The 13,543-nt window shown below is 38.6% G+C and overlaps 1 protein-coding gene across 1 annotated transcript in view; it reads left to right on the plus strand.

Moving 5' to 3' along the window:
• The window catches only part of LOC140170806 (ADAMTS-like protein 1), a 311,693-nt gene that overhangs the window by 166,813 nt on the left and 131,337 nt on the right, over positions 1–13,543 (plus strand). Inside the window, 1 exon segment of the mRNA XM_072194025.1 lies at positions 1,011–1,253. Coding sequence (XP_072050126.1) covers positions 1,011–1,253 — 243 coding nt within the window.

A 13,543-nucleotide genomic window follows, 5' to 3' on the forward strand; every position in this document is an offset into this window, starting at 1 on the left:
TGCTTGTGCCACTGACCCACGATAGCACTGACCTAGAAGTTAGAACAGAGAGCAAGCCGATCTGAAACCACTGTGTAAAGGGGTTATGACTTTCAATTACAAAATAATCCATGCAAAACGTTTATGTAATCCAATTGAACACTTTGGATTTGCCCTACTTTTCTTCTGAGATTTAGGTTCTAATCAGATCTGATATAAGGGCGGACAGATTGCTACTACTGAGTTCAGCAAGCTAAAATATTGAATTAATTTGAAACCTCTGCAAGTCTTTTGGTTAACCAACAACAAAATATGTAATTAATTTCTAAACCTTTGCTGGTCTTCTGGTAAACCAACAAGACTTTCCCAATTTCTTCTTGGAATTCCACCATCTGACCATGAACCAAACCATCTCATCCCCAGTGTCATAGTTCATTAATCTCCATTAACTCCCAGTCTCCCACTATCAACCAAACCAAAACACTCCCACTCAGAACTCTTGTCACCAGGCTGGTCACCCCAGCCCTACATGTAGTAAAAACCTAAAATTTAAAAAAGTTTCTACTTTTTGCAGTGATTTTGCGCAAAATTTGTTGATCCCCTGAAATTTACTTTGCCCCTCCCATGCACCCTATCCAACAATGTGGTTTTCGGAGGCCAAAGAAAAAATGTAAAAAGTCAGTTATGCTTTTGGTGTATGGTTACCATTCCAGTACGCAAACATGGTCAACCCTCACAGGAATTAGCTTAATTTAAACTAAGGAGTTCGATCCAAGGAAGAAGCAATGGACATGTGATTAGGATCCTGTCCAGCAAAGGCAAAAGCATGAATTCTGGCCTGGTCCTCTAAAATTTGCAATTGATTTCGTATCTGGTCACATGATGAAGATCTGGGTGATTAGGGTAGGAACCAGTTTCCTGTAAAGGCCTTGTCCCTCTCCCTTTTCACAGGCCTTCATGAGCATGATCATCGAGACCCATTGTTTAATGTGTAATTCTATCATTGAATTTGGTTCTTCTTTTTTTCCTAGGAATGCCCACCGGATGCAACAGATTTTCGTGCACAGCAGTGTGCAGCATACAATGATGTGCAATATAGAGACTCCAGGTTCTATGAATGGGAACCCATAGACAACCTACCTAGGTTATCAATGTGCACTTTGACCTGTAGGGCCAAAGGTCATGACATTATTCAAGTTTTTTCACCAAAAGTTCTGGATGGGACGCGATGCTCACAGGATGCAAAAGATATGTGTATCAATGGAAAATGTGAGGTAAGTTGGGGTAAACCCTGTCAGTCTGAAACCCTGTCAGTCTGAAACCCTGTCAGTCCAAACCACTGCTAGTCCGAATTTTAAGGTTACCTAACGCTAACCCTAACCTTAAACCTTACCCTAACCCTAAAAATTTGGACTAGCGGTGGTTCGGACTGACAGTGTTTTGGACTGACGGGGAGACCCTGTAAGTTGTTAAGTTCACTGAAGGCAACAAATAAAAACTGTTCTACAGGTGGACTTGCCAGGTAGGGTTGGACGTCAAGATTTTTCCTTTCTGGAAGAGGCTTAATGGCCCAAAAATCATGGAGATTTGGTCAAAAATCAATCCAGTTCTGCCAAAAAATGGCTGTTTTTAATTATATATGGCTAAAAATCCCCAAACGCAAAATCTGGGTCTGTCGAGCCGTAGAACAGGGTTGGGGGTTTTTGTTGCCTAAGCCATATCCTCTTCATCTGGTGTAATCTTTGTAATGGCATTGTCATGTAGTTGTATGATGTTATTTTAAAATCCAACTGAAGACAGATGACAAATGACATACCAATGGACCAAGAAGAATCAAGAAGACAGAATCAAAGTTGGTAGGGATTCGAATCACAGATCTTGGGTGCCACACAGGCGAATCTTTGCTACCTCTGCGATCCCCTTTAAAACCCATGATGTTCCATGTTGCCCTTACCCCCTTCACCAGAGCTGAATGGACCCCAGTCCATCCCCCACTCCCAGCTAATGGGTCAGGATCATATCCAGGTTTTAGCACCCACCACCTCTTGTCATCTAAGTTAACATTGGGTGTGCCTTGATTTGGAATTGAGCCAAATTTTGAAGATTTGCTCACAGTAAAAGAGGTCTGCATGCTAGTTTTCAAAAAGTGCAAGTTCTAACCCATTTACTGGCTTGTCTAAAAAGGTGTTATTTATAAAATCTATCTAGATACATCTCCGTATGGGAAATTGGCACACTTTTGGCTACTGTATTTCCCATTGTAAGGTGTCAATTGGCAAACTTTTAAAGTTGAAATTTTCGCGCTATATTTATTTTCCCGCTTTTCATGTTCCAAGCTGGTATTGTGAAAATAACAATGTGTGATTATATTACATTCAATGTAAGGAAACTAAGAATTGTGAATGAAAAAAATGTTGAACAGTTCAAAATTTAATCGTGCAAAAATATCCATTTTTTTACAGTGATACTTCAAATTTTTACAAATTTTAACTCAACTCTAAGATTTTGTCCTAAAATGTATATCTGATTGGTGCATAGAGGGTTAAGCCCTGTAGAATTGAAGAAATAATTCTTCAGAAATTGATTTTATTAGCTAATGGTGAGATATATTTAGGGTGTGGAATTCCTTCCCATATCACCTGTAGCTACAAGTGACTGATACTTCCTTAGTTTAGTAAGTATAGTCGGCCTCAATTATATAATATAGCTTTAATTTTTGACCCATGACAAAATCGTTCAAGTTTATTTTTTAGAAAATGCAAAATTTAGACCAATTGATGAATTCATCACATTTGTGTGGGGGGGGGGGGGAGGGGGGTGTGCACGCATGTTGGGGTTGAGTACTGATGATTTTGAAAAGCGGCATTTAAGTGATCCACAGCCTCATCCCCCACTTTTCTCAAATAAAGTTGAGATGTTTATGCCACAGGCTAAATAATGTTTATGTACAAAAAAATTCTTACAGATTAATTCGTTCAGCAAAAATATTGTTAAATTTGAATTACGTTCTGCCAGAACAAAATTACACACAGTGGCGCTATGGAGAAAAATGTCATAAAAAGAGGATGCTAGGATCACAAAATACTCCTTTAAACTGGATTTTTGATATATTTTTTTCTTCTGATTTGCAGTCACATTTTTTAAGAAAAAGCCCAAAATGGATCAGTCACTTAGGGCTACACGACAATTCTGATTATCAAATCTATATCCATTGGTTTCTAAGGCAATTCTTTCAATCTTTGGCTTATTTGGACTAGCTACCTAACCTTTATTTCCCCCACTTCAGGACCACCTCAAAGCTATAGTCTGGTGCTCTAAAAGCAAGGAATATGTGCCATCTGATCATTAGATGTGACTGAACAATCTATAGAATTCAAAACACATTTTACTACATGTAGCATGAATATAGATGGAGGAACATAGATGGAGAAATACCAGGAGCGTAGCCAGGACTTCTTCGGGTGGGGGGAGGTAAGGGGTAACAATTTGACGAAAATGGCAAAAAATCCCCATACCTACACCCCATTCCCAGGTGTTCATGTTTAAAAGAGCACAAATGATCATTGTACTAACTACCCTACCATCACACATTACACTATATTATAGCACCTTGTGTCATATTTTGAACTGAAAGTACATTCATTGTTTAAAACGGTTCCAGAGCAGGTTACAATGGTGATGCCTTTAGGTTTGACCAAGTTATTTTACAAAGTTCACATTGTATGTAATCATTTTGTTATGCAGTTTTATTGGAAAGATCAGGAATGTACTACAGTATTAAAGTCAATGTATTTTTTTATGATTTTTATATACAGTTTGTTTCCACATTTTTGTTCCCAATAATTCAACTGATATTGTTATCTTTGTGTAATTTTCTGGGAATATCAACAGTTTCAAAAGCATCGATATCATCAAGCGAAATATGAAATGTAAAATTGAACCACTTTTTACAGAGTGTAGCCAAAATCAAAGGTCAAGTGGGGGAACTGGTATAATCAAACTGAAAAGAGCAAAGCAAAGTACACTAACGATTTGAACGATATTCAAAGTGACATTCCTATGTACAGGTGTTGGGTGAATGCACAAGAAAAGTTGTGTGCATTGTGCATGAAAAAATAATGTTTTTGATTTGAAATATTGTTATGAAAATATCCTGAAACAGTAGTAACTTCAAGTCATGAAACGCGAGGTTGTATGTTGACTCACTAGTGTGTAACATGGCATGTAGCTATTGTTATTAACTCTCTTCACACGGGGTCGACTGCAGACGACAAGTTTAAAAAAAAAATTAAAATGTCAAAAATGTGTATTTTCATGACCATATTTGGAATCAATATGAAAAATGCATTAAAATGAGTACAAACAAGCCTAGTATTGGTTCAATGGTTCTTGAGATAGCTCTTGATATTTTGAGAAAATGTCTCAAAACATGGGACTTCTTATGTTGAAGCCTATGGCTAGCATGCAGAGCATTAAGGTGAATACATAAAACCACACAAACATTGGCAAGGCGGAGTTCAATTTAATTTTCTAATAATTCATGTCTGAATAACTTAAAAACATACATCGATAAAGTTATTTGTTAGTTTTTATCGTAAAAAGGCTAATGATCTCGTGGAACGATTTTTAACATATTTCTTGTGGTGTCCTAATTGTGAATTGGTGACAATCTGGTGATCAATATCTCCGATGTGGTTAACAATTCATTTTGTTCCAAACATATTATCCCCAGAGCTATGCGATATTATAGGAAAATCTAACAATAAAAGTTCGCTGAAAGATCTGACGTGGGCTGGCAAGCCAGCTGGTTTTATTCCACACTGGCCAGCTCACAATGTGCAGCCAACTATGGCTTAGGCTGTTCCAATTGAAATCCTTACGCCCCTTATCAAAGATGTGACCTTAATCTTCCACACAGGGAGTGTTAATTTTGAATGGGGTTACCTGAATGGGTGACTCCAGATGAAATACACACCCTTGTGTAGGAGATAGAGGTCATATCTTCCATGATAAGGGGTGTATGGATTTCAACTGGAATAGCCCTCTAATACTAGACTGGTTTTAGGCACATGGCTAAGGCCTTTTTTTTTTTTTTTTACAATAATACACGATTAAGATGGATTAGAGTTAAAGTCAAAACAATTGTGCAAGTAGAAATTGATATGAGTTCAGGAAAGGTGAAGTTTGCGAGTTAGCGTGCTGACATCACGTGGGCAGGGTGAAAGAATTAAGGTGAAGTGGACTGCTTTTAATTCTGAGTGAATTTGAACACACTTTGCTGGTTCTTGGTTTCCATCGTTTGTGTTTTATTAAACACAAATTCAGCCTCTTTTCCAATTATTTTAAGTACAGGAAAGAAATAGCGTCATGTTCTGACTTATTCATATCTGTCAACCTCTGTGGCATTGATATTTCGGTAGGTAGGTATGTTCTGATTGTTCCCTCTGAAGTTTGAGGTGCTGGGTCTTTAGGGAGCTGACAGCATACCAGTAAACGGCGGTCTTTCAGTGCTGCGAACGGTCAAAATCAAGGGTCTTTCTTGGTTAAAAATTGCCTGGTAAAAAGGTGAAGAATGAGTAATTTAGTGGTCCTTTAGAGCTGAAATGATGAAAATCAAGGGTCTTACCAGTGGCGTAGCGACATAGGGGCATGGGGGGATCCACCAATCGATCTGAAATTTTAGAAAATCCCATAGGAAAATTGCCAAAAAACTGCTTGTGCCCCCCCAATCATGGTCGGTGCCCCCCAATGTGATGACCCACGCTATGCCACTGGGTCTTACAGTGCTAATTTTGGGTAGAATTCAGCGGTCTTTCAGAGCTGCACGGTCCCAAAACGGGGGTCTTTCCTGGGAGCATACCGGTATGGTCATTTGTGTTAAGTCCCGAGCTCTGCCCAGCCAATTTTCAAATAGTGGTTACACATTTGGATATTATGGATATGAGATGAGCTCCTGTATACTGACTGACCTGTAATTACATTTAATAATATTGCATATTTCATATATTGATGACCTCTGCTTTTAAAACCTTGTAGAGAAAGTAACACACAAAATAATAAAAATTCCTTTTAAAAAGGAATGGGCCGCCCAATGGGAGCTTTGATGTGATGTGCTGAAATCCGGAGGGGGGGGACTCCCACTTTGGAGGTGACTATAAATCACTTAAAAGTGAAGGATAAGTCATTACGTTTGTCACTAGGTATTTCTGAAATGAACAATTTGGGCAAAAACAAGGAAACCGCATTATTGACAAAATTGAAGCCCATTGAAAAAGATGTAGCAAAGAAATTACAGATATGTAAATGTCTTATTTTGTTTTTATATAATGGCTTTCGGGTAAACCACTAGCAGGCTATGTTAGCGCATCTATGACACTAACGAAGGCGCCAAAATCTGAATTTTGATGATTTTTGCGATCTTCCGGATGAGCAAATTACTGAATGGGCCTTTAATACAATTAGTAATGCTTCTATATGTTAGTTTTTGTAATTGTTAATTTTATTGTTACATTTGATATGATTTCTCTCAGTTTTTTGGTATGTTTGTCATGGTGACTCAAAGAATATCATTGGTTTGGTCGAAATAAGAGATTAACTTGGATTTAACAAATGTCAGATGGAATTTTGAACAGGTGACCTTTTACAATGTTTTTAAACCTCCTTTTAGGGAAAATAATACATTAAATAAAATCATATGAAAGTGAGGTTGTTCATGAGGTTTAAAACAATTAGTCATGCTTCTATATGACAAGTGTTTTTTTATAATTGTTAATTTCATTGTTACATTTGATTATCATTTATATCAGTTTTTTGGTATGTTTGTCATGGTGACTCAAAGCATATCATTGGTTTGGTCGAAATTACTCGAAAATAAGAGATTAACTTGGATTTAACAAATGTCAGATTGAATTGAGAACAGGAAAGAAATAGCGTCATGTTCTCACTTGGTTCTCAGTGGCTTGCTGAATGCCAAGTTGAAATGTTCACATATAATTTCAGCAAAGGTAAAAAAAACACTTGAGGTGTTATGCTCAGATTCAAAAGCGAAAGCTAAAGATCTATTGGTTCAGACAAGACTGGGAGCAGCGTGGTCCACTGGTTAAGGTCTTTGCCTTTGGTGCGAGAGGTCCCGGGTTCGATTCCCCGCAGGACCTAAAAAAAAAATCATCTGCTCTCCCGTGGTTCATCTGGTAATGGCGGGGCAGATGATCCATGATAAAAAGACCTTGTTACAGGCGGTTCCGATCAGGGTAACGCCCGATTGTCGGCTACACTTGCCTGTCCTATAAAATTACCCGACCAGCTATCTCTGGCGACCCACTTCGTTCACCAGGTCACTTGTATCTGGCGAAGTTTAGTCAGCGTTATCTCCTAGATTTCAGCTGTTAATGCCTAGATATGCCCGACATAAAAAAAAAAAAAAAAAAAAAAAAAAGACTAAAACATGTATATACTCATTTGAATGTATTTGACTAGGTTGGATTTCATATCGTCATGACAACTCAGAAGTCTGAAATTAATAACAACTGTAATTTTGAGGAGCTTTTGATTAAACTCAATATACAGGCAGAGGTAGTCTGACGAGTAGGACCTTTTTTCTAAGTTACCAGGCTATACTCATTTCACACTATGAGCACTATCTCACATGGCGCAAGAAAAACGAATCGCTAAAGTCCAGTGACTGCACATGGATTTTTGTGGTAAATCTTTCCTGAAAAGACTTGAGCGATCAAGAGTCCGAATATAGTTGGTAACTAAGAAAAAAAACAGGTCCTGGTCTGACTAGGCAGAGAGGGCAAAAATATAAAGAGCAATGTCTGAAACTGGGTTAATAGAAATAACAGCAGATATGCATTTTGATTTTGATTTTGAAATTTGAAATTTTGCACTATAAAACAGTGATGCCGAAGTTATCCAATTCAATGCCTCCCCCCCCCCCACAAATATGCCAATGCTATAATAGCCTATGCCAACGTTTATAACAAAAAATACCAAAATGGAAAATCTTAATTGCCTTAGCTTAATTATTTCATGAGAACAAACGGACTGCACCGGGGAAGCAGCATAATGTTTCATTGCGATGACTTTTGTGAATGCGGTTCCTTTTACAATGATATTTTAAAACGCAATAATCTAAATTTCGGATAGGAAATAATTCCATTTTAAAGTACAAATTCCCTTCTCCAATTTCCAAGTTTCATGCAGAAGAAGGTGATAAAATATTTGAAAGTAAACAAAAACAAACCATTGACTTTTCACAACCTTTGTAAACTTTCACTGAACCTTCAAAAGTTGGAGCCAAAGTTTGACAAGTTTTACCCCCACTTTTGACACTGTACCTACCTGTTGTTGACTTGAGGCACAGGGGCTGGGGGTAAGGGAGCAATGAGGCACTTGTCTGTTCTCTAGCTACACTAAGCAGCTGAGTTCACATTTGCTATGATAGTGACACATTTGGGTTTGAGTTTAATTCCCAGGCTATTGTTTTAGATAACAATATTTTCTGTAATGCAACAGCCTTACTTTGGTAGCAAACAATGTTGCAGGACATTGTTTTGAGAGTTCTTTGTTGTATACTTTTGTGCATGCTGGGAACTGTGTTCTTCCCTGGAATTGTCACTGTAGGTCCTGTTATGTGTACAGATTCAGGGTAAAAGGGTGGCCATGGAGTGGGGTGCTTGTAGAAGCCTGTGGGGAAGGCAAGGGCACAGCTGCCCCCTGTGAGAAGTCTTGCCCAGTGGCCCCGGCCAGTGGCATAACCAGAGCTGACCTTCTGGGGGGCAAGATTTAAAAATTTCTCAATTTCTGATAAAAGTTGTGCAGTAGTTATGTGCGAGTGAAAGCTGACATACAGCGAGCGGCTTGATGCGAAACATTAAACGGGTGGGGTCCAGGGGCCCACCTTAGGGGCCCTGGTGGGGTCCAGGGGCCTACCTTAGGGGCCCTGGTGGGGTCCAGGGGCAAAGACCCAAAGCTCCTGGTTTTTGGCATATTATAAGCTAAAAAATCAGTGTTTCAGACTAAATTTTCCCTCTTTTATTCTTTTCTTCTTTCCTCTTTCTTTCATTTTCTCTTCTTCCTTCCCCTTTCCTCTTCTTTCCTTTTTGCTTTTTTTCTTCTCCCTTCCGCTTTCTCTTCTTCCCTCTTTCTTTCCCTTTTTTCTCTTCTCCATTCCCCTTTTTTCTTCCCTATTTTTTCTCTTCTTCCCATGCAGTTTTTTGTGTCAGGGGGAGGGGGAAAAGTTTGCCCCCCCCCCCTCTTGAAAGTTGCCTTGCTATTCCACTATGGACAAATCCAAGCTACACCACTACACTTGGCACTTAATTTTCATCTTCCAAATTTCAGAATCGGATCCGTATTATATTCCTGTGTGGTTGGATTTTATAGCATTATAAGGAGAAAGAAAAAGTTGCAAATAGTGTACATGACAGATAGCACAATAAGTAATAACTAGTTAATAACTTAATGAGAAGTAAAGACCATTGTAGACATAAGGCCCCTCTTTATAGGTCAATCGATCATCAATCAAAAATTTAACAAAACGAATTCCTCCCGCCCAACGACAGAAACCATTAGGGCACAGACCAGATAAGAAAGTGTACCAACTTGATCTCAAAGTTCCGAGTCAGTGACCCTGTGTTCCCACATTGAAAGAAACCCACCTTTTATTCTGTTATATAGGAGTGGATTTTATTGTAGTGTTTGTTTTTTATTTTTTTGCAGAAAATTTTGTGGTAATTTGGATTTAACATTGAAACCAACAAAATTTGTAAATTTTCAAACGTCCAATTAAAATGCATGTAGTCCTTAACCCTAACAAATGGTTTGGTGATGGAAAAGGATAGTCCGACGAGTAGAACATGATTTTTTTTAGCCACCCTCCTGAATACTACAAAATACTACTTGATATATGTGCTGTTAGTGCATGCATCCCACGTGGTGTGATGACGCAATCGCCCTAAGTGATATATAAACGCGGTTTCGCTGGCCAGCTGAAGCCCAAGACCTGTGGCAAAGTGTCGCCGACCGAGTGCTTGGCATGCCACCCAGAGCAAACAAATTCTTTCCTTCTTTTCTCTCTTTATTCTTTCCTTCTTTCCCTTCCCGTCACCAAAAAGCCCTTAGGGGTTAGGGTTAAAGAGTAGAAAATTGGCTATTCCATATAAAGTCTACAATTCCCCCTGTGGAAGATATTGAAAATATCTTCTGCTATCTTCTAAAGGGGGAATTTTAATTTTAATAGGGGAGATTCAAGTTGAATCTTTCTCAGATGGCGAATGAAATTCAAATGGAGCTGCTGCCTTAAAATTCATACTCCCGCTATGGAAGATATCTCCCACATCTTCCACAGGGAGGATGTGGATTTAAATGGAATAGCCCAAATAAGTATAGACAGCATGTAGGAGGACAGCTAGTTGTATATGAGGAATGGATCCAGATTGGAAATAATCCCAGGGAAATAAATAAATAAATAAATAAATGAAAGAAGTTCAGTCAAGTGTTCATTTTATTTTGCTATTTACCTGGCATTATTAGAGACAACAATAGAGGATGATAATGTGTCATTCATTCAGTCACATTATAATTGATTATCAAGATTACACCTGTCATGGTAATGCAAGAAAATTGTAGCATCTTTGGCTGCCTTTTAATATGTTGATTTGTAAATTTTAGTGAGTGCCCTCCTAAAGCCCGATCCTGACTCCACATCGCAACACGATGTGATACTATTATACTGTAATCTGAGCCAGGTTTTTACGAGCTCAGCGTTGAAAATTCTCATCGCACGGTGGAAATTTCGGTCCGCGATGGAGTTGGATAATGTTCAACATTTTTGCATCGCGCTGCGATATCGCAGCCGTGGACGCTTGTGATTGGCTGCTGGAAAATCAAGGTCAGTAGAATGACCTTATAAGGAAAGTAACAGACCCCACATGCTTTTCAAACATCACAACATCGCACGATTAAATTAAAAAGTACATTTCAATTTCACCGTGCAATGCTGCGATGTTTGAAAAGCATCGTAGCATCGCATCGCGGTGCGAAGTGGAGTCAGGATCGGACTTAAGACTTTAAAATAAGACTTTCGGGGGGGGGGCATGGGGGGCAAAGTAAATTGCAGGGGGGAATCAACAACTTTTGCAAAAAAATTGCAACAAAAAGTAGAATTTTCATAATTTTCGGTTTTTACTAGGGGGGAAAGAGTTCTGACTGGGGGTATTCCCCCATGCTCCCCGTAGCACCACCACTGGAAAAGATGCAGTTCTGAAAGTTGCATTTTGGTCCATGCCACTTTCATAAAGCATGCAGATTGCAGAATGTAACACATGGATAGCTCAGGCTTACATGTAGCATTGGTTGAGAGTTGAGTGGACCACAGATCCTGGAATGGACCAAAGTGCAACTTTCAAAACTGCATCGTTTCTTACATAATATGCCATTGTGATTGAATGCAACAATGTACGACAGGGGAAATTTGAGTTATGTTTAAACAAAATATACTACCAATAACCTTTCAAACTTTATAATTTCATAAAAAAAACTTTGGAATTTATTTAAAAGAAAACCTTTATAAATCAAGAACCCAAACTTGTCCAGTGTTGATGCTCACTTCATGAGTCAATACCTCATGGGGGATTCGCAAGATGATAGAGTTGCTTTAACTTGAGAAATATTCCCATGATGTAAAAAAAACTCTGCATTTTGGCCATGTTACATTACAGACCTTTTCTAAATGTCATCACTATGTTCCAATTAGTTGTTATCTGAACCATTGGGAGAAAAAACAGTGCTTGTGAACCCAATAATGCATGTAGGCCCCTAATGTTAAACACTAATTGCTCTCTTCGGTTTTGTCTAGCTCTATACCATCATATAAACATGCTACAGTTTGATTGGCTCGTAATCGGCAGGTATTGCAATGCTAAAAAGTAGACTAGCATGAGAGTAGTTTACCTGTCTGGTCTATATTTTGTGTGTTCAAGAAAGTAGGCAAAGTACATGATTGCCGCTCTGAAGTTGATTTTTTGCTACACTACGCAGTCGCACAGAAATGTTATCACTCCACTGCTTTGCCCAAGCAACAGCATTGCTGGGAGTTGATTTCAAGTCAACTCGGTACAGTGCCGCTCTGACATATGAAATCAAAATATACGATTTTGGAGCGGTGCTGAGCAGGGTTTTCTTTAAGCATTTTGCTGAAGGGGTATTTTCACATTTTTTTTACCCTTTCAATTGTGAATTTTTCCTCTGAAGACATTTATAACAATATGTGTGTTTTTGGAGTAGATCCGGATTTGGGGCCATAGGCGTAGATCCTGTATGTGGGTTTCTGACCAAATTAACCTCATATTTGGTCATTTTAGCCCCAAAAGTGCACATTTTTGCGCGCTTCTCATGAATTTATTCCACTTTTGCACCATATTTCAACAGTTAAGCTTCAAAATGGCAAAATTTGTTGTAAAACTTATTATTTCTCCAAAAGGTGCTGGATTCACTGTACTTCAAGACAACCCCCCGAGTCAAAAAGAAATCTACGCCACTGTTTGGAGCAGTGGCGGATCTAGAGCAGTCAGAAGAGGGTCGGGGCAATTTTAGAAGAAAATAATCATATTTAAAGATGCCCCCTGAGAAGTAAGTAAAAAAACTTTTGCAAAATGAAGACCTAATTGAAGCAATTTGGTAGATCATTTTGGCAATATTAATGTGTACAATTGTAGTTTAAAAAAGCCAAACATTTGTGAAATGAGCAGTTCATGGAGTCTTTCGTGGACGGCAAGTTTTCCCTATTATGGTAGGCCTATAAATTGTGTTAAACATAAATTGGCAAATGTCGAAAGCAGAAGTGAAAGTGTCCATGTGTTTATCAACTATGAAGAGTGAAGTTCCCCCTTAGAACTTGGAAAATTTTGCAAAATGAAGACCTAATTGAAGTGATTTGGTGGACCATTTTGGCACTATTACTGTGTAAAATTTAAATTTGAACAGTTGAAAAGCTGAAAATTGTGAAATGCCAGTCCATAAAGCCTTTCATTGTCCTACATATCGGGAGCATAGGTCCTAAATGCCAAAAGCCGAGAATAAATACACAATATCAGGTGTTTCTCTATTCAATTCTTGCAATATCTGAACGCGTCGTTTTCAAGATTTTGTACACATTGGACTTTGGAACTAGGGATTTGAAGGAGTCAGAAAAGTGCCTGAACGCGTAAATACGTGTGTTTTGTGCGTTAAAGAAAACCCTGGTGCTGAGCGGCAACAGTGGCTTTCAGAGTCATGCCGCTGCCACTCAACGGTGTGCTGCATGATGAAGCATCACGCCGCTTAGCGGCAAGCAGCAGAAAGTATGAAACCAGCATAACACACTGTTGCTTGTAAGCTGCAATACTCATGTATTTTGAAACCACTTTTCTTCATTGAAATTTGGTTGTATAAATTCATATAACTCAAGGCAGCTATTACATTTTTAACTGTGTTTATATCTGTCAAATGTTGGTTTGTTTTGACTACTTTTGTCATTTTGTATCAATGGCAATGCAACATGGAAGTGTAGGTGTATTTGCGT

Source organism: Amphiura filiformis, chromosome 15 (genome assembly GCF_039555335.1).
Source record: "Amphiura filiformis chromosome 15, Afil_fr2py, whole genome shotgun sequence".
NCBI classification, from domain to species: Eukaryota; Metazoa; Echinodermata; class Ophiuroidea; order Amphilepidida; family Amphiuridae; genus Amphiura; species Amphiura filiformis.